Here is a 23,383-nt window from a genome sequence, read left to right as displayed (position 1 = left end):
CTATACTAGTGTGTTGATAATGATGATTTCTGAGGTCCAAGTCTAATAAGTGGTTTAAGTTCTAATATATCAGGAGCATGCTCCTCCAGAGATGAGGGATATCAATATGAAGATGAAGAAATCATTTAGAAATAGAATAGGAGACTAAATGAATAAGGGTGTGACTATATTACATATACTACACGTGGAAATGGAGATATAGTATCTATACCTAATTTCTCTGCTAACCATAAGATTTGAGTATATCATCTGGTCAAATTGTGGCCAGGGGCATCTGTATATCAATGACCTGAGTATGTTCTACTTGACATATATACCATATTGGTTAGATATCTACCATTCAACTATTCAACAAAAGGAATGATTGAGCAATTGCAATTTGTTTCAATTTTTTAAAATGAGGTTTATAGGAATACTTTTCACTCAAACTAAAGAAATGAAATGCATAGATGATAGGCAATATATAAAGAAGTGACTGGTAGAATTGCTTGTTTTGCTGGAGAAAATATTATTTTACAATCACAAATCAGTACACCCACTACAAAGTTTGAATCACATTTCAGGTACAAAATGAGGCAGCTTTAGCTGCCTCAACAAATATGAAATGCACAAAGCTCGCTACTCTGAAACAGTTCCAGCTTTAACTAGCTAATTAATTTCAACTGCAAACCTATTACCAGCAGCAGGAAAGAATGAATCATGAATTGGTGTGTCTGATACAAATCTTGAAACACATTAACTCTGAACAAGATAATGCAGCTTTACTTGCCTCGGTGAACAGGGAGCACATAAAGCTTGCTAATCCGCAAAAGCCCCAGCTTTGACTAGTTGATCTATTTCAGCTGCAAACCTATTCAGAAGCCAAAAGCCAAAAAAACAGAAGGAGGATGATATGTTTAGAATTTTAGTGTAAATTTTAGAGTTTTAGTATAAGTTCCATTAAAAAAAATTGAATCATCAAGAGATATACCTGGAAGTTCAATTAACTCCGAGTTCACAATTTCTCTTAATTAAAATTTAAGATTATACTAAATGAAATATATCATAGAACATGCTTTTACAGTCAATGCATCTGTTCCTTGCTAACACTCATTTCAGCATCAAATTATTGTGTTCTAAGCTCCTCTGAAAACATAGATGAATGTTTCAGAGAAGCTCTTGTGCTTTCCTACATTCTCTATCAATCTATGTAATATCAATTTTATAATTATTATCAATTTCTTTGACTACGGCCATATGTCTCATGTTAGATACTTCAGTGATATCATGTCAGGTTAGTAAGAACACTTGCCTGTGAATGGGAAATCCCATTACATTGAAAAAACACCCAAAGATGGACTTTACAAATGTTCCCCCGATTCCCTGTGAAATGTCACAGACAAAGGTATCTTAGTTTTCTCATTTATTTTACAACTTACAATTTCAAAGAGTTCCAGAAAGATAGCACCAAAAGTACTACTAACAATCAAAATGTGTGCAGCCAAGAACCTAATAATGAAATAAATAACCATAAAAGCTCAGAAAAATGATTATTATACTGATACATATGTTAGTCTTGAAATAGAATAAACAGACAATGAAAAATATATTGATTTTAACTTAATACAAAGTCGTGTTCATTAAAAAGGCATAGAAACCACCCTCCTTAAACTGCCAACCAATGAGTATCCTGTCATTTGCCTGAAATTGGCATATAGCGACTTAAGGTCATTGCAAGAAAGTAGTTTACAAGGTCCAAGCAGACAGTCAGTAAAAAGAATCATGATTGATTGCTAAGAAAGTTCCCAAACGAGAATCTTTAGATGAGAGCAGGAACATTAGGGAGAAAAGCAATATAAATATCAAAATGGAGAGTAATTAAGACTCTTGTCTAAATGACAATGGGGGTGCAACATATGTATTTGAGGAAGAACCATAAATTTGGAATTTCATATCGAAAGGGACAAATCTGCAATAAACAACTCCAACCAAAAAATTGATTTTGCAGCACATGCATTCTAGAATGCAAATATTCCTTGGAGAGAAAATGAATGGATTTGAAAACTCGAGAACAAGCCTTGAATGCAAATATTTCTTGGAGAGAAAATGAATGGATTACAGAACTTGAGGACAAGCTTGCACAGACCCCAATAAAATTCTGAAACATGTAAAAGACCACAACAAATCTACAAGATAATTGCGGCAAACACTATTTTTGTCCCTTAGGGCTGAAACTCAATCCCACACCTATCAGGATACCCAAGTTCAAAACCTAGCAATGGTGTTTGTTGTGTTGTAAACACACACGCCCCATTGCAAATGGGAACCCCCTTGTTTTAATTTTGCTTAGTTGTTAGTCTTAGGTGTTTGCTCAGTTTAGCTTAGCTTGGTAATAATTTCAAAGTCTCTAGCCTTAGAGTGAGGAGGGTTTAGTCCTGTCAGGCCTTGATGTTGGTTGACGAGCGAAATTGTGCAATGAACTCTTGTATAGAAGTGAACATCTAGGATGAAAATCATGAAATTCCGATTTGGAAAGTGACAACACATGACTTGAGGATTAAAATGAATGAATGAAAGAAGAAAATTTCCATTAAGTAATGACAAGTGAAATTTGGAAATTGCAAGTTTGAGATGAGGATAATGGGAAATTCCAAAGTGAAGATAAAATATGAAAAAATTCCAAGGAATGAAAGTATGAAGAGGGGATTTATCCAAAACTTAACAAAGGAAAGTGCTTAATTTTTCATGGAATTTGATGGTGGAAATCCAAGCACGAAGTGGATTTCCGCTAGGAAATCCACATCTAACATGAAATCCCGCCACAAAATCCATGGTCAAACCCAAATCCCACCCAAGAATCCTTCTCTAAGTCAAAATAACAACCAACAATCCATGTGCAAAAGGAATTTCCGCTTGGAAATCCTAGCATGAGGTGAAAATCCGCTCAAGAATCCATGACTACATGCAAATTCTGCCTTGGAATCCACAAGCAAGGTCAATTCCCGCTGGAAAACCCAGACCTAGGACAGAAATTCGCATGGAAGAAATCCACATACATGCAAGGTCAATCCCCGCTGAAAAGAATGAGCACTCGAATTGTCTATATAGCGCCTTAAAACGTGTGAAACGTGTGAAAACAAGAAAGAGGCCAACCTGGATTGAGAAACAAGAAATTCCCTCCAAAATGCGATTTTAAGATGCAAGAATTCATCACCAAGAAGGCCAACCTGAAGTGGAGAGGGTTTGGAATTCAAAAAATGAAATAAAACAAAACCTAGCTGATCCCTTGTCAAGAATAAGTGATTACACAAGAGGCATATAAAAAGTGAGATTCAAACAATCATTTCTACATCATTCAAAACAGATTCAAGAACAAATTAAAGGAGCAAAAGTCAGCAAAAAAAGTGCAGAAGTAGAAGTGAATAAGGAACAGAAAATCAAGTTTGTAAAAGAAAAATCATTGAGAGCGTGAATTTGTGCAATAAAATTGCAAGTGCAGGGTCCAAAATTGCAAGACAACCTCAAACTTCCACCCCACATTGCAAGGCACCCTAGTATTTTCGCTTAACAATGCATGAAGAGGTGAAATCCGTGCTCAGCAATGCATGTATACCCCTTATTCCCACTCAACATTGCAAGAGGACCTTCTAATCCTGCTCAAGGTGAGTAAGAGCAAGTGAAGGCAAGATGAAAACAATCCCAGCAAATTTAACAGCAGAGCAGAAGTGAATAATAGCAAACAAGTGCAAATTTGAACATGGGAATCCTGATTTCAAAGCCAAATGGTGAAAGAAAAAGAGAGCAGTGCTTAAGGAGCGAAGTCAAGCAGAAATAGGTGTGGATTCAGTGCTTGAAAATCAGATTCAAGGCCAAGTTTCTAATGTGGAGAGGGAAAACTTTGTCAAAGAAAAACCAGAACTGGAAGGGCTGTGCTTGGTTTTTGAAGGAGAAAGAAAGAAAAGTTGACATTGAAAGCTGGAGCAGGTTGATATTGTGAAAAAAAAGGACATCATCTTTGGAACATAATACAAGTTAATCACATACAGATCTAGGCGATTCCTCATCATTTTTAAGCATCTTTCAGACCTGAAACATCATTTTCAAAGAAAATAAATGTGTTACTTCCAGATTATGGGAAGGATTTGTGAAGCAAATTTCTGTGAATTATTGATGTTGTTTCACAATTTTCCATTGAAGATTAATTTTCATGCAATATCCTTTAATTCTTGAATCGAATTAGGAATCCAAGGATATAAAACTTTCATTCTTCACTTTAGGAATTCCAGAATTAACATAAGGTTTCATTCATAACTTTGATCCAAGGAATTTTCTTTATTTTCAGGTATGATTGCAAGGAGGACGACGGAGAATGATAAAAAGATATCTCAACAATGCAAGTGAAGTCAAAGTCAAGGATTGTCATGAAGAAGCATGTTAAATGCAAGGAATGGGCATGCAAAAGATAGGACAAGAAAAGCATTTTGAGAAAACTACAAGTTTTCACTCTTGAGCAGATAGTTTCAGACTAGTTAATCAAAGTTAGAAACTCATGAGGCGAAGATGGAGAGACTTCTTTATGATGATATAGAAGTGGAGTTCAAACAAAGAGCTAAGTGAAAAAAGAAGAAAGTCTATGAGGCATGTCAGAGCTGAGGTGGCGCCTACTCACCTTCACCAATCAAGCAATCTGAGGTCAACATGTCTTGATTCATCAAACCTGACTCATCCAAAGAAGAAGAGATGGACGTGTAGAAAGACATTAAATGAAATAATACAACTCATTTTCTCATTGGTTGACATTAAATGTATGAGAAGTTAGTTATAACTAACCCCACCTTAGGGTTTTATTGTTTAAGCTTGCTCTTGACTTGGAATCAATCTGGGTCTTTCATTTTGTAACTCAAGGTCTGTAAAAGGCTTGGCCTTTTTATTTGTAAATAGGAGCAACGTCACCTACTACCACCATATTGCTTGGCAGCATTCCTACCTATTGCCCTACTATTCTATAGCGAGAATTGAATAGGATAGTGCCAGGAATAGTAGTAGAAGTAGTAGGAGAGGAGATTAGAAATTGTTGCCAAGACTATGTTGAAATCGATATATAATTTTCATTGAAGATATGGTGGATCTTTGTATGGGTTTCAACATTTTGCATGGTTTCTACTTCTCAATATTTAGTTAAAGTTCATTTATTTTAATGGAGAAATGTGAAGATATTTGATATATTCCTTGGTTCATACCATTTGTAGTTAGTTGATTGCGAATCGCAATGTATGGTTAGTCTGAACCTCATTTTGGCAATAGTTCGATTGTGGACGTTCATTTGGATTGCGCAATAGTTCGATTGTGGATGTTCATTTGGATTGCGCCAGCATTGGGTATTTGGATGGATGTTTACAATATGAAAATCTTTCACTATCCTTAGAAGATTGCACTCTTTCTATGGGATTGTGAGCTATATCTGGTTAAATAGAAAGTAGTTCCATAAAGAATTCATCTATCCGAAGAACTATCGATTATAATCATTGTTCATAGGTCTAAGATTAGTTTCCCTAACCCTGATCCTTTGATCTTTGTTTGGTAGAAGTTTAAGTTAGTTTGGGAAGGAAGCATCACTTCAATTGCTAAGTTCCAGTTGCTTTGTAGAAGTGTCAAGCATAAGTCCCTTTGTGAGAACAGAAAATCACATCATTTCACTGAGTCTATCCATTGCAACGTCAAGACCTGACAGTAGGGACCTTGGGGTGATCTCATTTGATCATATCTTTAGCATTTTGAGGTTTTGTTGTTCAAGAGAGGATAGAATACAAAGTGTATTTTATTCTGTGTTGGAGAGTCACACTTACCAAATTACAGAGTTGCCGGAAACTCCTTTGTCCCTCCCTGGGAACGCGTTTCCCCTTATCCGTTCCCGTTTCTGAAACGGATATGTATCCGATACAGCCCAAATACACGTCGAATATTGTACCCACGCATGCCCAAAAATACTTGATTTCCAACCATGCTAAATACTAATGTGATTTGATTTTTAAACAAAATTGATGTAAATCTTCCTAAATTTAATTTTTTTAAACTTCATCATTTTTTTTAAAAAAAAATGGTATTAACAAAACCTACACCAAATGAGAAAGACAAATGAAATGTTTTTCTATTTCAGTGACCCATTTTTTGGGTTATCTTCCAATGCAACTCTTCTATTTTTGCATATTGTAAAATGTTAAATCTACTTATCATTATTTATGTAGCAATTATGTGTCTATATTGCTTTTGAAGTAATGAAAATCTCCTTGAATAACTTAGAAAATTGTGTTAAATATGTGTATGTGTTTTTTATGAATGACGTGTCCAGCCGTGTATCCATATCCAATACCGTATTCGTATCGGATACCATAACCGTGTCCATGCAACTTTGCCAAATTATCCTGGTGACATAGAGATTACACCTAATTGCAATGGGAATCACCAACCTAAATGAATAAACAAAATCCTATTAGTCTAAGCAAAACTAGAACATCTTATCTCAAGCTAAAACCTTAGAGCAGCAACCTAGCACATTTTATATTTCCTTACCAATTCAGTTCCATTTATCTACTGTCTGTAGAAAAACAAATTGAGAGACAGATTTCCCTTGTGCAAGCCTGGTTGTATTCCACTAATGCTATATCTTGACACAAGAATCTTGAAATTGTCATGCTTTACACGCCTAATCAATTGCTCTAAGCCATTTAGATTTCTTGGGAGAAGTTATGGTTGGTGAAAATCCTATGTCTTGCTTCAGCGCCACTGAAATTTCCAAACCCTTAGTAGGCTTCATTGCATACGAGCCAAAGGAATTGACGGAAACAAAAATACAATATCAAAAGAAAGAAAAGATAAATATATATATATATATATATCAAATTATTGGCTTGGGAATATGTGGCGGATAACTCCACTGGGGCTATGAACGCTCGGCTGGCAGTGGAGCAATATTCGTGGGAATTTCAAAGACAACCTCGTTGGAGCTATGGATGCTTGACTGGCAATGAGGCAATGGCTCAGATGCTTTTGAAGTAGACATACCATTAGCTTGCCATGACTGATTCTAAAAGTCTAGATGGTCTTGTGAGATGGCATTAATCCACATGCACACACTTGAGCAATCTCAGATGAATGCACTTTAATCTAGGTTCTCACCCTGAAGTGTTTTTCAACACTTCCCCCATGGATTGGTTTTTTTATCTTTGAAATGTTTGGGAACATTTATTCGGGTGGGGGCTAGATGTTGTGACGTTTTCACACATCGCCCCATTGCAAATGGGTACCCCCTACTTTTTAGGTCCTCTTGGTCTTTTGGTTTTGGTTTATTGGGTCTTTTCATGGCAGTCTCTTCGGTCTCCTCAATTTGCAAGTGTTTTGGGTGAATTTGAGAAAATTTGGCTAAGTTTGGAACTTGTTTTGCCTATTTTAGGGTTTCACCCTTCAGACTTAGATTTGAGGACTTTTCCTTAGGGTTTTGGAAAAACTTAGCATTGCATTGGAATCAGGACCCTTCAAGGAACCTGCCAGTGAAATTTGAGCGAATTCTAAGCAACTTTCTATTTTTAGAAAGTTCCTATTTTTTAGGGATTTCACTGCCTCCCGGATTGTCTTTATTTTGCCAAAACAAAACTTACTATTTTTAGCAATGTCTATTTTTAGTAAGTGTCATCCCACCCTGATTTGCCCTAATATTAATGTTTTGAAGTAATTACTATTTTTGGTAAGTCTATTTTTGGTAGGTTCTTCCCAAGCAAGGGTCCTGACACTAAAGACTAAGTATTCCTGAACATTTGTCTATATCCGAAAAGTGTGAAAAGGCAGCCAGGTGATCGAAAAATGATTGTCTGAATTCATTCCGTAAGTGGAAAGGCATTGAAAAATCTTCCAAGTCTGGCAAAGAAATCCACTTCAATCCAAGATAGCATCCCAAGTCTGGAAAAGGGTAAAATTGGCCAAGTCTGGCAAAATCCAAGAGAATCCTTACCTTGGCAGTGAATGGCTTTAAAAAGTAGGTGGGCGCCAGATTGAGGTCATGGAGGATTTTTCCTCCATCCCCAAAATTCTATGACTAGGTAGTTTTGGCGCTCATGTCAAGGATTGGGCGCTAGATTTGATCAAATTTCCTTCTCTGTGTGCTTTTAGCGCCCAAGCATCAAGGGGAGCGCTAGAGCTAGGTGTTGGAGGAATTTTCCTCCACACCACATTTTCCTGCACTATATGGATTCAGTGCCCAATTCAAGCAATTGGGCGCCAAACTGAGGGTCAGGAGGAATTTTCCTCCTTGGCCAATTTTCCTTCATCATATGGTTTCAACGCCCAAATCAGAGGAAGAGCACTGGAATGGGGTCATTTAGGAAACGCAACTAAAAGTGAAATTCCTCCAAGGCATGCAATTAGCACCCAGATCAGAGGGGGAGTGCTGGATAAGGGTAAGGAAGTAATTTTCCTTCCAGATAGACTTTACTTCACAAGGTCAAATCCACGCCCAAGGAAGGAAAAGGGGTGCCAAAACAGAGGTATGGAGGAATATTTCCAAAGATAAAAAAATCCTCCATGGGGTCAAGATAGCGCTCTAGCAAGCTGAACGGCACTAGGCAAGGGCAGGGAAAGAATTCCTTCTAAGCATGAATTCCTCCAGGACATGAGAATCGCACCCAAGGATGAGAAAGGAAAATCCCCTCAAGAAAGAAGATCGAAAAATCCTCCTTAGGCGTGGAAATTTCACCCATGATGAAGGAATTTCAAGGCAAAGGTAAAAATTGATCAAGGGCAAAGAATTTTCTCTCCTGAACCCCAGAACACAAATTTGAAAAAATTCCTAAAAAATAGGGAATGTTGAAAATTGATGAAAAATCTCCATTGGAACATGAAAAATTCAAAAACTCAATAAAATTCCTCTCAGATAAAAATCTCTCTGAAAAAATTTTCCCTCTCCAAAATTTCCAAGCATACAGGTATCCTTCAAAAGTGGAATAGATTGTTAAAATTCTTCCAAGGCAGGAAAATCTTCCAAAATGTCTTTTGTGAGCCCAGACTGGAAAGATTCTTGCAAAGGATGAGTTGGCGACATGCAAAGAGAATATTCCATATTGTCGATTATAATTAGGTAGGAAAGGCGGATTCCAATTGCCTTAGGCAACATTGGAATCCGCCCAAAGGTCTAGCCCCTCCTTCAGCGTGTAGGGTTGGGCCCTCTCTCACGGCACTTAATAAATCTTCACGCCACACCCAAGATAGCATGCTCCAACAAATAGGGTCGACCCTATTCTAACAAGGCATTTCGGTAAAAAGAAATATTAATAATTAAAAGCCACCAATTAAGTAAAAGCCGACTCAATTAGTCTTTGCACTCCATATAAATAAAGGGCATCTTCACCTCATTACACACACAATCAGTACATCCTTCATGTGAAATATCCATCTGCTAATGATGCGAAATACACATATGCCTAATGATGCGAAGTACATTTGGTTAATGCGAAGGCTGAAGAAGGAACTTATGCGAATCATACCTGCCATTAAAGGAACAAACATCAAGTTCATACTGTCACAAAGGAGTGCGAACTGTCCCAGAATCAAGGTGCTAGGGTTACTGATCAGTTTCAAGCATAAGTGCAGACCTAAGATGCACTAAAAGTGCAAATCTAGGGTATGAGCCTGAGTGTTGGTTGGTGTGTTTAAGGGGTAGACCTGATGCACATGAAAGAGCAGACCTATTGGTGATTTCATCAGCCCTAAGAGCAAACAATTTAGACATCTTCAAGTACTTGAGATAAGTGTTGTAACCATTATATGAATATAATCCATAATCAGATATGAGGATCTTTTCTAGCTGGGTTTTTCCTCCTAGGAGGTTTTCCCAAGGTAATTGTGTTTTGTTCTTATTTGTTCATTTCTATGCTATGCCTAAATCTAGAAATTTCTAAGTTTTACAACAACCAATTTAATTAGAAATTTTGATTTCTAAGTTTTACATTAATCTAAAAGTATAAAATCTACATGGTATCAGAGCAATAGGATAGATCAACTTTCAGATTTCAAAATTTAGTACTCCTTTATTTCTAGATTGTTGTCTCATTCACAGGTCAGGTCAATGGGGCTGAAAGTTGAAGATAGGCTTGATGAAAATCTCAATTTTGCTGCATGGAAGGTTTGGATCATGTTGGCTCTAAAGGAAGAAGATCTTCTTCACTTCATAGAAGCGAAAGAGCTAACTGAACCTACGAATGCAGCTGAGCTAAAACAATTCAAAAGGATGCAGTCAAGGCCAGGAAGCTTCTCATTGATTCAGTTAAATACCACCTAGTCACCTCCATTGCCTCATTCACTACTGCAAGGGAAATGTTCAGTCATCTACAAGGTACCTATGAAATTAACAATCTCAGTAGGGCAATTACTTTAAGACAGCAACTACTTAATATCAAAATGTCAAAAAAAGATTCTGTTATTTCCTATTTTATGAGAATTTCATAACTAAAGAATCAGCTAGGTACAATTGGACATAACATGGAAGACAAGGACCTTGTTATGATTGCCCTAAATGGTTTACCACACTCATGGGAATCTTTTATTCAAACCATAAATGGTAGAACTGAGTTACCTACCCTTGATCGCCTTAAGAATGATTGCATTCAAGAAGAATCATGCCTTATCACAAGAGGGCAAACCAAAAGTCCTCATGTAGATGACCAACACATGCTTGCAACCCAATGCAAGAAAAGTGGAAGTTGGAAGAAGCATTATCCAAAAAGAAATAGAGAATTCAGACCACCTACTTCTTAGCACTCTTGGAAAAAGCCAAGAGATATCTCTCGTGTTTGATGTTTCAGATGTAACAAATTTGGTCACCATGCTAAAGAATGTCAGAATGATCCTATTCAAAGAGAAGCCAACCTAAATGAAGTCTCAGGACAAAATGATGACTTCTTATTCATCTCTGCCCTGTCAAGCAACATACCCACAAACATTAATACATGGTTGATTGACAGTGGTGCTTCCAGACACATCACAGGCTACCGTGATCATCTTTCAGACTTAGTAGAAAAGGATATCAGTCTTCACGTGGTAATTGGTGACGATGCTCAATCTTCGGTAAGAGGTTCTGGCACTACTTTAAATTTAGACTCTGATATTTCACTTCACCTTAGTGACATATTATTTGTTCCTAGAATTAAAAGAAACTTAATTTCCATTTCTGCTCTAGAAGATAAAGGTTATCAAATTGCATTTTCTGAGGGAAAAGTACTTGCTTGGCCTAAAAAATCTAGTTTTAAATCTACTCGTGTAATTGGTAATAGATATGATAGTTTATATAAGCTCTCCACTAACCCTGTTCAAGCCCTCATTAATGAGGCTCCCGAATCCTGTGAGCTATGGCACAGAAGACTTGGACACTTACACTATCAAGCACTTCCCTCTCTTGAAAAGTTAGTCAAAGGTATGCCTAAACTCAGTCAAACTCATGATAATACTTGCAAAGGTTGTGCTATGGATAAAAATGTTAAAAGCCCTTTTCATAAAAGTGAAAATAGAGCTAAAGATAAACTAAAAACTTGTTCACTCTGATTTATGTGGTCCTATGTCTATAGCATCTCCTAGTGGATTTCTTTATTATGTAATCTTCATAGATGATTTCTCTAGGAAAACTTGGATCTACTTCCTAAAATCTAAAGAATCTGATGAAGTCTTAAGTAAATTTAAAGAGTTTATGGCATTGACTAAAAACTCCTCTAGTAAAAGAATTAAATGCTTAAGATCTGACAAAGGAGGTGAGTATACCTCTGGTAGTTTTTATGATTTCTGTATTGAGTCGGGAATTAATAGGGATTTTTGTGTTTCATACAATCCTCAGCAAAACGGAGTTGCTGAAAGAAAGAATAGAACTATTGTTGAGGCTGCAAAGGCTATGATTCATGATCAAGACTTGCAAACCTTTCTATGGGCTGAGGCTTCTAGAACAACCGTATATATTCAGAATAGATGTCCACATCATGTTCTAAAGAACATGACTCCTGAAGAAGCCTTCACAGGATCCAAACCGAACATCAGTCACCTCAGAATTTTTGGAAGTCCTGTTTATGTTCATGTGCCCAAGAAAAAGCGAACCAAGTTGGAGCCCTCCAGGAAGAAAGGCATGCTCGTCAGATACAGTGAATCCTCCAAGGCCTTCAGGATCTATATTCTTGGGCAAAGGTATCTTGAGGTAAGTAGGGATGTTACGTTTGAAGAAGATATTGCTTTTAAGAAATCAAAAGGTTCTTCTATTATTGATGAAGCTAATGACAATCAAGATATGAATGTTGATACTAACCCTGAGATTCAGAGGAAGCCTGTTGAACCTCCACCTCAAGAAGAACATAATAATCCACTAGAGCCTATGAATCCCCCTAACATACCTAGTGACATTGTTGTTACCAAAAAGAGGCCATTTGGGCAAGAAACACCATTCAAGAAGCCGAAAGATTTGCTGCTCCCAGTGGCACCTTCCGAAAAACCAAGAGACCTCAAGTATTCTCCAACTACGTTGCATTGATGTGCAATCTCATTGAATTTGAACCTTGCAATGTTGAAGAAGCCTTGAACCATCATGCCTGGAAGCTTGCTATGGATGAAGAGTATCAATCAATCATCAAGAATGATGTTTGGGACATTGTGCCCAGACCCAAAGGTAAATCTGTTGTTTCCTCTAAATGGTTATTTAAAATTAAAAATAATGTTGATGCTAGTATTGAAAAATATAAGGCTAGATTTGTAGCTCGTGGTTTTTTCTCAAAAGGAAGGCATAGATTATGAAGAAACATTTGCTCATGTTGCTAGATATACCTCTATTAGAACTATAATAGCTATTGTTGCTGTTAAAGGTTGGAAGCTACATCAAATGGATGTTAAGACTGCCTTCCTTAATAGTGTCATTGAAGAAGAAGTCTATATTGAACAACCTGAGGGTTATGAGATTCAGGATAGAGTAACTCATGTGTGCAGATTGAAGAAAGCCTTGTATGGTCTCATACAGGCTCCTTGTGCTTGGTATGAAAGAATTGATAAATACTTGTTAAGTTTAGGATTTTGTAAAAATGATGCTGACTCTAACATCTACTTTAAGCTATCCAATGATGAAATGCTAATTCTAGTTCTATATGTGGATGATTTATTTCTTACTGGTAAAGATGAACTTATCATTAGATGTAAGAAGAACTAGCTTCAGAATTTGAAATGAAAGACTTAGGTCTAATGCATTATTTTCTAGGTCTAGAAGTATGGCAAAGGTCTAACGAAATTTTCCTAGTCAAGGAAAGTATACTATTGATATTTTGAAAAGATTTAGAATGATGGATTGTAAACCTATGTCTACTCCTATGGAATCGAACTTAAAGAAGTTAAGTGTTTCTGCAACTAATTCTGATTTTGAAGATCCATCAAAGTACAGGCAATTGATTCGATCACTAGTGTATCTAGTTAACACTAGACCAGACATATGCTTTGCAGTGAATGCTTAGCCAATTCATGAGCATGCCCAAACATGTTCATCTTGTTGCAGTCAAGCATATCCTAAGATACCTGCGAGGCACAATTGGTTATGGGCTCAAGTATCCACTTAACACTTCAATAACCTTGGAAGGTTATTCAGATGCAGATTGGGTTGGAAGCATCAAAGACAAGAAAAGCACTTACGGTATTTGTTTCAGCTTAGGATCCGCAGTGATCTCTTGGGCTTGCAGAAAACAATCCTCAGTTGCACTAAGTACTGTTGAAGCTAAGTATATTGCAGCAAACGTAGATTCTAGAGAAGCAGCGTGGCTTCGTAAGCTTCTTGCTAGGCTGTTTGGTCAGCCTTGGGATCCTACAGTTATTCATTGTGATAATCAGAGTTGTATCAAAATGTCCATCAACCCAGTGTTTCATGACAGGTCAAAACATGTGAAAACTCATTATCACTTCATTCGAGATATGGTGCAAAGAGGCGCCATTCAGCTGAAGTATGTCAACACTGATGAGCAGGTTGCAGATATTCTTACCAAGCCTCTGTCCAAAGCGAAGTTTGTGTACTTCAGGGACAGACTCGGTGTTTTGGAAAATGAAAGCCTAATTAAGAGGGAGTCTCAACCTCAATGATACATTGTGTTGTATCAAACCACCCTCTGTGGGCAATGCAAGGTGGTATTGTAATCTTCTCAGGGAGAAGAGTAATTGTTAACCATCCTCTGCGAGCAATTTAAGATGGTAGAAAAGTTCCTCTCCACCCTCTGCGGGCAATGTAAGATGGTAGAAAAGATCCTCTCCACCTTCTGCGGGCAATGTAAGGTGGATCCAGTCTATCCTTGTGTGCGAGCTGGAAGATTATATTATGTAGTTCCATTATATGCTCGTGTGCAAGATGGAAGACTACAATATTCTGATTATGTAATCCATTCTTTGCTTGTGTGCAAGATGGAAGATTATGGTTATGTTTCTCCTCCCTAATTAAGAGGGAGTGTTGATTATGATTAGGTAGGAATGGCGGATTCCAATTGCCTTAGGCAACATTGGAATCCGCCCAAAGGTCTGGCCCCTCCTTCAGCATGTAGGGTTGGGCCCTCTCTCACGGCACTTAATAAATCTTCACGCCACACCCAAGATAGCATGCTCCCACAAATAGGGTCGACCCTATTCTAACAAGGCATTTCGGTAAAAGGAAATATTAATAATTAAAAGCCACCAATTAAGTAAAAGTCGACTCAATTAGTCTTTGCACTCCATATAAATAAAGGGCATCTTCACCTCATTACACACACAATCAATACATCCTTCATGCGAAATATCAATTTGCTAATGATGCGAAATACACATATGCCTAATGATGCGAAGCATACATTTGGTTAATGCGAAGGCTGAAGAAGGAACTTATGCGAATCATACCTGCCATTAAAGGAGCAAACATCAAGTTCATCCTATCACAAAGGAGTGCGAACTATCCCAGAATCAAGGTGCTAGGGTTACTGATCAGTTTCAGGCATAAGTGCAGACCTAAGATGCACTAAAAGTGCAAATCTAGGGTATGAACTTGAGTGCTGGTTGGTGTGTTTAAGGCGCAGACCTGATGCTCATGAAAGTGCAGACTTGTTGGTGATTTCATCAGCCCTAAGAGCAAAAAATTCAGACATCTTCAAGTACTTGAGATAAGTGTTGTAACCATTATATGAATATAATCCATAATCAGATCTGAGGATCTTTTCTGGCTGGGTTTTTCCTCCTAGGAGGTTTTCCCAGGGTAATTGTGTTTTGTTCTTATTTGTTCATTTCTATGCTATGCCTAAATCTAGAAATTTCTAAGTTTTACAACAAACAATTTAATTAGAAACTAAATTTTGATTTCTAAGTTTTACATTAATCTGAAAGTATAAAATCTACAAATATTAATGAAACACAACCAGGTAAATTATAAATGACAGCGAGGTCCACTTGCATGGCGAGAATCTATTGAATGCATGGCAACATGGTGGCACATTCATTGTTGGAATATTTGACCAAGTTGCGGCTGGGTCAACGCATGTAGAAGTACTGGAGCATCTTTTTGCATGTAGCCGTCGCATTTAGGAGATGATGGAAAGTGGTGCATTTAATGCACAGTGGGCACCATTTTGGGCAAGAAAGAATTTATTGTAAATGGGCATGATGGGCATTTTATGTTTATTCCCACCTTGTTGCATCATGTGTGTGGAATCTTTTGGGTCAAACCCTAATTAGGGTTTGCGTGTAATCAAGGCTAGAGGTCTATATAAGGGGATGACCCCTCCATTTGTAAAGCAAGGAGATTTGTATGAAATTGTTGCGATAAGCTTTTTGATATAATAACAGTGATGCATTGTTCTCTGATGGTGTTCACTTAAGTTATTTTTCAAAACTTGGATGGTTTCACCTTCCTTAGTAGGAGAGTAGTGCTTTGATTTCAATGAGAATGTAATGGTGTTTGATGAATTTCCATTGTTCATACTTTTTGCATCTTGTTGATTATAAGTTGCAGTGTAAAGTTAGCTTGAGCAACTAAATTTGTGCTAAGTTCGATTGTGGATAGTCTTTTGGATTGCGTTGTTTTGGGTATTCAAATGCACTTTCTCGATGTGAAAATCCTTCAACATCCTTGGAAGATTGCACCAGTTCTTGTGGAGTTTTAGTTAATCTTGGCGAAGCAAAACTTGATTATTTGGAATTCATCCATTAGAGCATTATCTATTGATATCACTACCCTTAGGAGTAGATCTAGATCCTTCTAACCCTTTCCCCTTTAATTTCAGTCCATTCCAGTTCAGTTCGTTCGAAGTAGAAGCATCACAAAATTGCTATATCCGATGATGAAGTCCAACCATAGCAAAGAAGTAAAAGAACGATCCAAAAATAAGTCCCCTTGGATTACTAGCATATCATATCAAGCCAACTGAGTCGCATCCATTGCATAATCAGAACCTTGGAGTCAATTGTTTGAACTTATTGCAATCTTAGCATACAATTGAACTTTGATCAAGAGAGAGTAAAGTGACCGTTGGAAATCTTTATTTTGTGTTGTGCGTGGACACAAAATGCACGTCAACAGGCGCCATTCACCACCAGTCTAGGCTTTTGGAGCAAGGCCATCACTGCGCCAAAAGCCTAGACTAGTGGTGAATGGAACCCAGTGGCATTAAGAGTGGGGTTTTCCGTCCCACCAAAGTGCTAGTGCAGGCCAACCCCCTCGTGGACACGTGGCTGCCCGAACATGGGCGGGTCCCAGCCTTGGGCACACGCCCACCGGGAATCCGCACCACCGCAGCATTTAAGTTGGGAGATCACAACCCACCACGCTCCGCAGGGCTTGTCCTCGAGACCTTAGCTCTGATACCAAGCAAGGCCACCACTATGCCAAAAGCCTACACTGGTGGTGAATGGCACCTAGTAGCATTAAGAGTGGGGTTTTCCATCCCACCAGAGTGCCAGCACAGCCCAGTCCCATCGTGGTCATGCGGCTGCCCAATCGTGGATGGGTTCCAGCCCTGGGTACACACCCAGCGGAAATCTGCACCACCGCAGCATTTAGGCTGGAGCATCACAATATATCAGCTTAGCAGAAAGGCAGTTTCTGGGAAGAAGCTCAATGGAGAAGACCAGTTGGCTATTGGCAAGCTGAACAGTCTTTTTCTTTTCAAAATGGATTTCTGAATCTTCCCAATTCAGTTTCTACTGTTCAATGGGTTTTTAAGAAGTGCAAAAACTGCTATTCCATTCCACATGCAATGATTTCTGCCAGTGACAAATCTCTATTGAAAAGGGAATTTCTTCTCCTATCAATGTCAAGGTTTTTGCCTTCTTTGTGAAAGTGTACAGAAAGAGCTTTTGCTGAAGTAGAGCAGCATGAAGATTACAATGCAGAGAAGTTTGTAATATAGAACCTAGTCTAGGTAACCTTGTTCCAATTGATAAATGGAATCATGACCCAGTTTTTTTTTCCCTGGAAGACATTCCACTTAGCTGGGCAGATGTTCAGGATATACACCTTTCAGATGACTGCACTGATTCAATTTCAAAGGATCTTGGCAGCAGGTCCCTTGTTGATCTGATTAGGATCTATGACGATTACAGACGAATGCTTATAGCAATTACATAAGTTAATTCAAAGCTTTAATTTGAGCGAATTAACATAATAATGCTTAAATGAACAAAGCATAATAAAAGTAATGAACTGAAAGAAAGAGAGTAGAAAGATAGAAGACAAAACACAATTGATAACGGAGTTTGTCCGCGGGTCGGACTACGTCTCCGGGTCCTGCTCCAATAGGGGCACCGATCCAATTAGCTCCAAAATCAATTACAAGTGTTACAAGATATTCCCTTCAAGCACAATGGCAACATTATTCTCCAATGTGCAGGAATAATCAACAAGCCTTCAAGTTCATAATCTCCTTCTCCACACCTGGATGATTTTCAAGGGCCTAATACCCCCTTTTATACATAAAATTAGCCATAATTGAGCTAAAACCACCAAAACCAAAAAATAATCCCCCTTGGGAAAATAATCCCGTACATATCCTCTTTCCATTTTATGGTTTGGATTTTACTCCATTATTAGGGTTTTGTTTTTAACAAATAACCTTATTTAAATAAGGTTAGCGGTTTAACATAATGTTTAAATACAAAATATGCCAATATGGTTTCAAATGCTATACATAGCACAACGGCCGCCCGAAATTTTAGGAGGCCAATGGTCAAGGGTTCAAACCCCACTGGCTTCCTTTTAAGTAAAAGGCGATTCGGATAAAGATTAAAACAAAACTGCCGCCTATAATTAGAATGTTCAAGTTGAGGTTTAGCGGTTAAGCTGGGGAATTAGTTCCAAGTTGTTATGGGTTCGAATATCTCCACCCATTATCCATTTTTTTTAATAAAACAACATGCAAACTGCCACGTCAGCATGATGACGTCATGCTGACGTCATCAAAAGCATGCTCTTCCCTTCAACCTTCGAACTGCCATAACTTCCTGTTGACGTGTATTTTGTACACAGCCTAACACAGAATAAAATACCTAAGGGTATCTTATCCTCTCTTGAGAAAATAGTCTCTAACTGCTGAAGATTCGCGTAAAGGATCAGTTAGGTAGACTCCAAGGTTCTTTGATGTAGGGTCTCTACGTGTGGACAAGCTCCAGTGGTATGATGTGATTTGCTGGGATCACAAGGGGACTTACATGTGATGATTGAACTTCCGATCTGCTTTGCTGGACACAGGCTCTGACTAACTTAGATTTGAAAAAAATGAAAAAAGGATAAGGGCGAAGAGAGGATCTAATCCTAATACTAAGAATGTAGGAGCAATGACTTGATTTTTGATGAAACTCTAACTAGATCTTGTTTTGACATCAATGGAACATCTACACAAGGCTAGTGCGATCTTCTAAGGGAAGCTTTATGATGTTCAAATCATCGCCGCAGGCATAGACACCATCCAAGTTGATGCATATCAATGAAGAGGCAACAAATTGAAATTGAGCTTAAGCTGAACGATTCCAGTTGACTACACAAGGCAAGTCTGCAATCAACAAACTGCTAGTAGTATGGATATACGAATTCCACCATCAATCAATCACATTTCCTCCATTCATCTAATCATCTACCATCTAAGATTGAAGACTCAACAAGAAACCATGCAAATTGCAAGAAACGACACACTTCACCATTACTTCAATGAAAATGGAGTTTGTTTACAATCAATGGCAACAATTTCTTGCCTTGTCCTCCTATTCTACTCTAATTACTATTCTATCAACTATATTCTAACTCTTCCAACTATTTACATGCTATCTCTAACTTATTGCTAATTAACCTTTACAAATGAAATGCCTGGGCTTATATAGTGCCCACAATACAATTTGATGGCTTAGATCAATTCGAGATCAATGGCCCAGATTCAACAATGAAAACCCTAATTAGGGTTTGTTACAACCATTACATAACATTTAATGCTTGACCAATGAAATAATTGTATTGCTTGGACACATGTCCCTTCTAGAAAAATTGACCAATGGATAGCCGGGGTAGGTACATCGGAGTTTGTGCCACCTTCCATGAGTTAAGTACATTGAATCTAGACATGCTGAGGTGGACCTCACTGATTGGAGAAATGATGACTAGGACGCCACCTCATTTGACACTTGTAACTTGGTAGATATTCAACTTGATGTCGTTGAGAGGCTATCTTTAATTAACTCTTGTTCTAACTCCTTTTGTCTTTGATGTGCAAGATGATGATGTACCTCGCCTTGGAACGCTGGATTGAAAGAGGTCGCCCATGTCCTGGCTTGATCGCCTGGCGAAGACCGTCCTTGATCCGGCTTGATTTTCCTTGATGAGATCTCCATTTGATGCCTACACAACATTTCAAAATTAGTAACATGATTTTGCAATACATAACATAAATTAGAGAGCAAATTTAGGAAACCTAATGATAAGTCCTTTATTAATCATTTCCTAAAAACGACTATTGAGCTATGAATTCAAAATTTCAAAATTTAAGGCTATGACGATCAAAATTCAAAATCAATAAAACAAATATCGCCATACCTCAGTTGAGAGCTAACTCTAGAATGCAAAACAAGGAATTTGCCTAGGCAAAATCAAAATTAGATGGCTTCAACGTGATCTTCTTTAAATGAACAATCCCTTTATCAATTCATCACCCTTGAGGATATCTTTGACGTGGTCTTTGGCAAGTTCGCCCAACTTGAGACTAAGCTCGCACTCCTTTGATGATGTCTGCGCCCTCCTCTTTTATGACAATTTCGCACCTCCTTTGTATTCTCCAAATCGCATGCTAATGAAGGATGTTAAATGATGATTTGAAATGAATAAACCACCTTCCCTTTATAGGCGCTTACCTTCATATTGATCTTAGGCCGACTTTGGTAAATAAGACAAATTTAAAATAAACTTAAAAGGCCGACCCTTGTAAAATGAAACAAATTTTAAATCAAGCGCCCCATTTGATTTTTTATTAATTAATAATTAATTATTAAATGCCTTTATTATTTAAATTAATAAATTTCGATTTTTATAAAGGCAAAAATAATTAATAAATATCAAGCGCAAATTTTAAATGCCATTTTTAATTAAATTTGCAATCCATCGATTTTAGCATTTAAAATAAATTTAAAGAAATGTGTTTGAGCGCCAAATTTTTGAAAATGAAATAATACGTACCTCATCGCCCTGGTCCCTGACTGAGGGACAGGAGCGATCCATCAACTTGGTCTTGATCCTTGCATTTTTGACGTCCAAAATCTTGATCCTTACGTTCAAATCGGCATTTTAGTTGGGTCCTTCGAGTTTGAGTGTCTTGCTTGTGCGAACAAATGCCTTTTGTGGTGATATCGCCCTGGTCCCTTGGAGAGGGACAGGAGCGATCCAAATATTTTCACTTGAAATTCTCCATTTTTTATATCAACTCCTCCTTCATCACCTTTTAGAAGACGTTTCGAACCTTGTGCAACTTTATTTTGCCGTGATCTTTAAAGGATAACATGTGTCTTGGCAAATATCGCCCTGGTCCCTTGGAAAGGGACAGGAGCGGTCCTCATAATTTCTCCTTAATCTTGCATCTTTGATCTTTAATCTTCATTGTAGGGCGAATAATAACATTGTTTGTTCATTCTATGCTGGTTCCATTTGATTTTCACAAGGCATTTTGATGTTTAAAGGATCATCGCCCTTGTCCCTTGGAGAGGGACAGGAGCGATCTTGAAGCTCTAGCCAAAATGCGTCACCTTCCAACCTTTGTTCCTCGTTCATTATCTTTCAAATGGCGTCCTCGATCTTGCCCACCCTTGCATTGTCTTGATTTTGAAGGAGCATGAGTGTTTTAATAGAAATCGCTTTGGTCCTTGTCCAAAGGACAGGAGCGATATAGGCTCTTTATACAAATTGGTGATCGTTTAACGTTTGAAGCCTTTGTATATCATCTTCTAATCATGCCTCGGACCTTTTACCACCTTGCAAAACCTTAACTTCACGTGATTTTTGAGAGATTTGGCCAATATGATAAACATCGCTCTGGTCCCTTGGAGAGGGACAGGAGCGAACTTCAAGGTTTTGGGCTTGTTCTTGCGTTCTTCAACTTGCCATTGCTTTCGATGCGTAAAATGAAGTCCCTTGATTCTCCTTAATCACTTAACACTTGATAAACTTTCCAAATCTTGGCCTTTATGGAAATATCGCTCTGGTCCCTTCCTGAGGGACAGGAGCGAATTTAAGCATTTCGGTCCTTTGATGGCATTTGGTAATCTTCAATTTATCTTCAATGAGTTCATTTCATCTCCTTTCTTGCCTTCAAACATAAACTTGACTTGATCTTTGCCCAGATCGTACCTTATGAAGAATTTCGCTCTGGTCCTTCAGTGAGGGACAGGAGCGAATTTGACCCTCTAGGTAAAAACTTGATCATTTCATTGTTTTTGATCAAGTCTGGATGCTCTATCATGCTCATTTCGTCCTTCACCATGCCTTTGATGTCTCAATTCGTCCAAACAAGGTCAGAAATGACTCCACTAAGCATTTTCGCTCTGGTCCCTTGGTGAGGGACACGAGCGATTCGCCTTGGTCCCTTGGAGAGGGACAGGAGCGCTTTTCGCTCTGGACCCTTGGAGAAGGACACGAGCGAAATTTGACTTTTCGCACTCTCTATCAGGATAATTTTTATGGAATATAACATTTAAGTATAAGAAAGATCTTTCTTATACTTTAAGTTATATTCCCTATATACTTTCAGGATGTTTGAGAGTGGTTTCAGACCTCCAGGGGTTATATTGCAAAATCTAGTTTTTGGAGGTTTTTCAGTTTCCAGACTTAGTCAAATTCAGGATCAGGACATTCCAGACTTAGCCAAATTTCAGGATCAGGACTTTCAGACTTAGCCAATTTTCAAGATCAGGACCTCACTCAAGCCGGACTTGCTATCCTATTGATCCCCTGGGCGACATTCAAAATGCAAAGGCTAACTAGCAAAACCCTAAAAACCTAGAAAACAAACCCTAAAAAGCAAAAAAAACATGGGTCCCCATTTGCAATGGGGCGATGTGTGAAAACGTCACAACACTTCCTCATACGGACTCCGTTTTTTACGAAACAAACGTCGTTGGAAAGCTTTCGACGAGCTCTTTAATTTGAAACCCATTGTTGATCACTTTTGGGATGATTATTTTTTACCTTTTGACAGCCTCCATACTTGGTTTGACCAAACTTTGACCGGCCATAACTCGGACGTATGGACTCCTTTTTGGCCGGTTCAAGTTGCATTGGAATCAGGATCTCAAGAACTTTATCATGATGCTGATTTTTGGAGCTTTGGAGATACTTCAATTTTTTGGTGAAAATATCCCCCGGATCACTTGTGTGTAGATGCATGGAGAAACATCTGAAATATCAGGAGATTGTTCATTGGATGAGATCAACATGGAGCAATATTGTGAATCCTTCTCTATCTTAGTTAGGTAGGGGATTCTTCTTTGTTCAGTTTTCAGACTGCTAGAATCATCATTTTATGTGGAATAATGGCCCTTGGTTCTTCAGATAGGTTGGTGTAATTGTGAGCCCCTAGATACTGGGTTTTGATCCTGTAGTTTGCTCCATCACCAAGATTCCTATGTCAGTTTGTTTGTATAACTCAACATTGTGAATGAGAGATCCTGATTTGATTTAACGGTTGGTTGAGAATGTGGAAAATTTTGTTAAAATTGACAAACAGAATGACAACCACTAGAACAGATTTGGGAGGGTTTGTGATTTGGTTGACATTTCTCAGCCAATCTCTCAAGATATTATACTCATGGGGATCTTGGACCCAATTTGTGATTTTTGAAGGGCTTCCTTTCAAGAACTTTCACTTCA

The 23,383-nt window shown here is 38.1% G+C and overlaps 1 protein-coding gene across 6 annotated transcripts in view; it reads right to left on the bottom strand.

The window, feature by feature from the left end:
• Nucleotides 1-464: 464 nt before the first annotated feature.
• Nucleotides 465-23,383, bottom strand: part of LOC131036591 (uncharacterized) — a 71,382-nt gene continuing 48,463 nt past the window's right edge. For 4 of the 6 annotated variants that reach the window (XM_059213796.1, XM_057968493.2, XM_059213794.1 and 1 more), the window contains 2 exons: nucleotides 1,292-1,362; nucleotides 465-850 (listed from right to left, as the gene is read on the bottom strand). In XM_059213796.1, the coding sequence (XP_059069779.1) occupies nucleotides 799-850; nucleotides 1,292-1,362 (123 nt within the window). In that variant the 3' untranslated portion in view covers nucleotides 465-798. The remainder of the gene's footprint in view (nucleotides 851-1,291; nucleotides 1,363-23,383) is intronic. The other 2 variants (XM_057968492.2, XM_059213793.1) reach the window with 1 other exon arrangement.

This window comes from Cryptomeria japonica, chromosome 11, assembly GCF_030272615.1.
Source record: "Cryptomeria japonica chromosome 11, Sugi_1.0, whole genome shotgun sequence".
Taxonomy (NCBI): domain Eukaryota; kingdom Viridiplantae; phylum Streptophyta; class Pinopsida; order Cupressales; family Cupressaceae; genus Cryptomeria; species Cryptomeria japonica.
The sequence above is the reverse complement of the archived record's forward strand: the minus strand, read 5'-3'. Positions and strand labels throughout refer to the sequence as shown.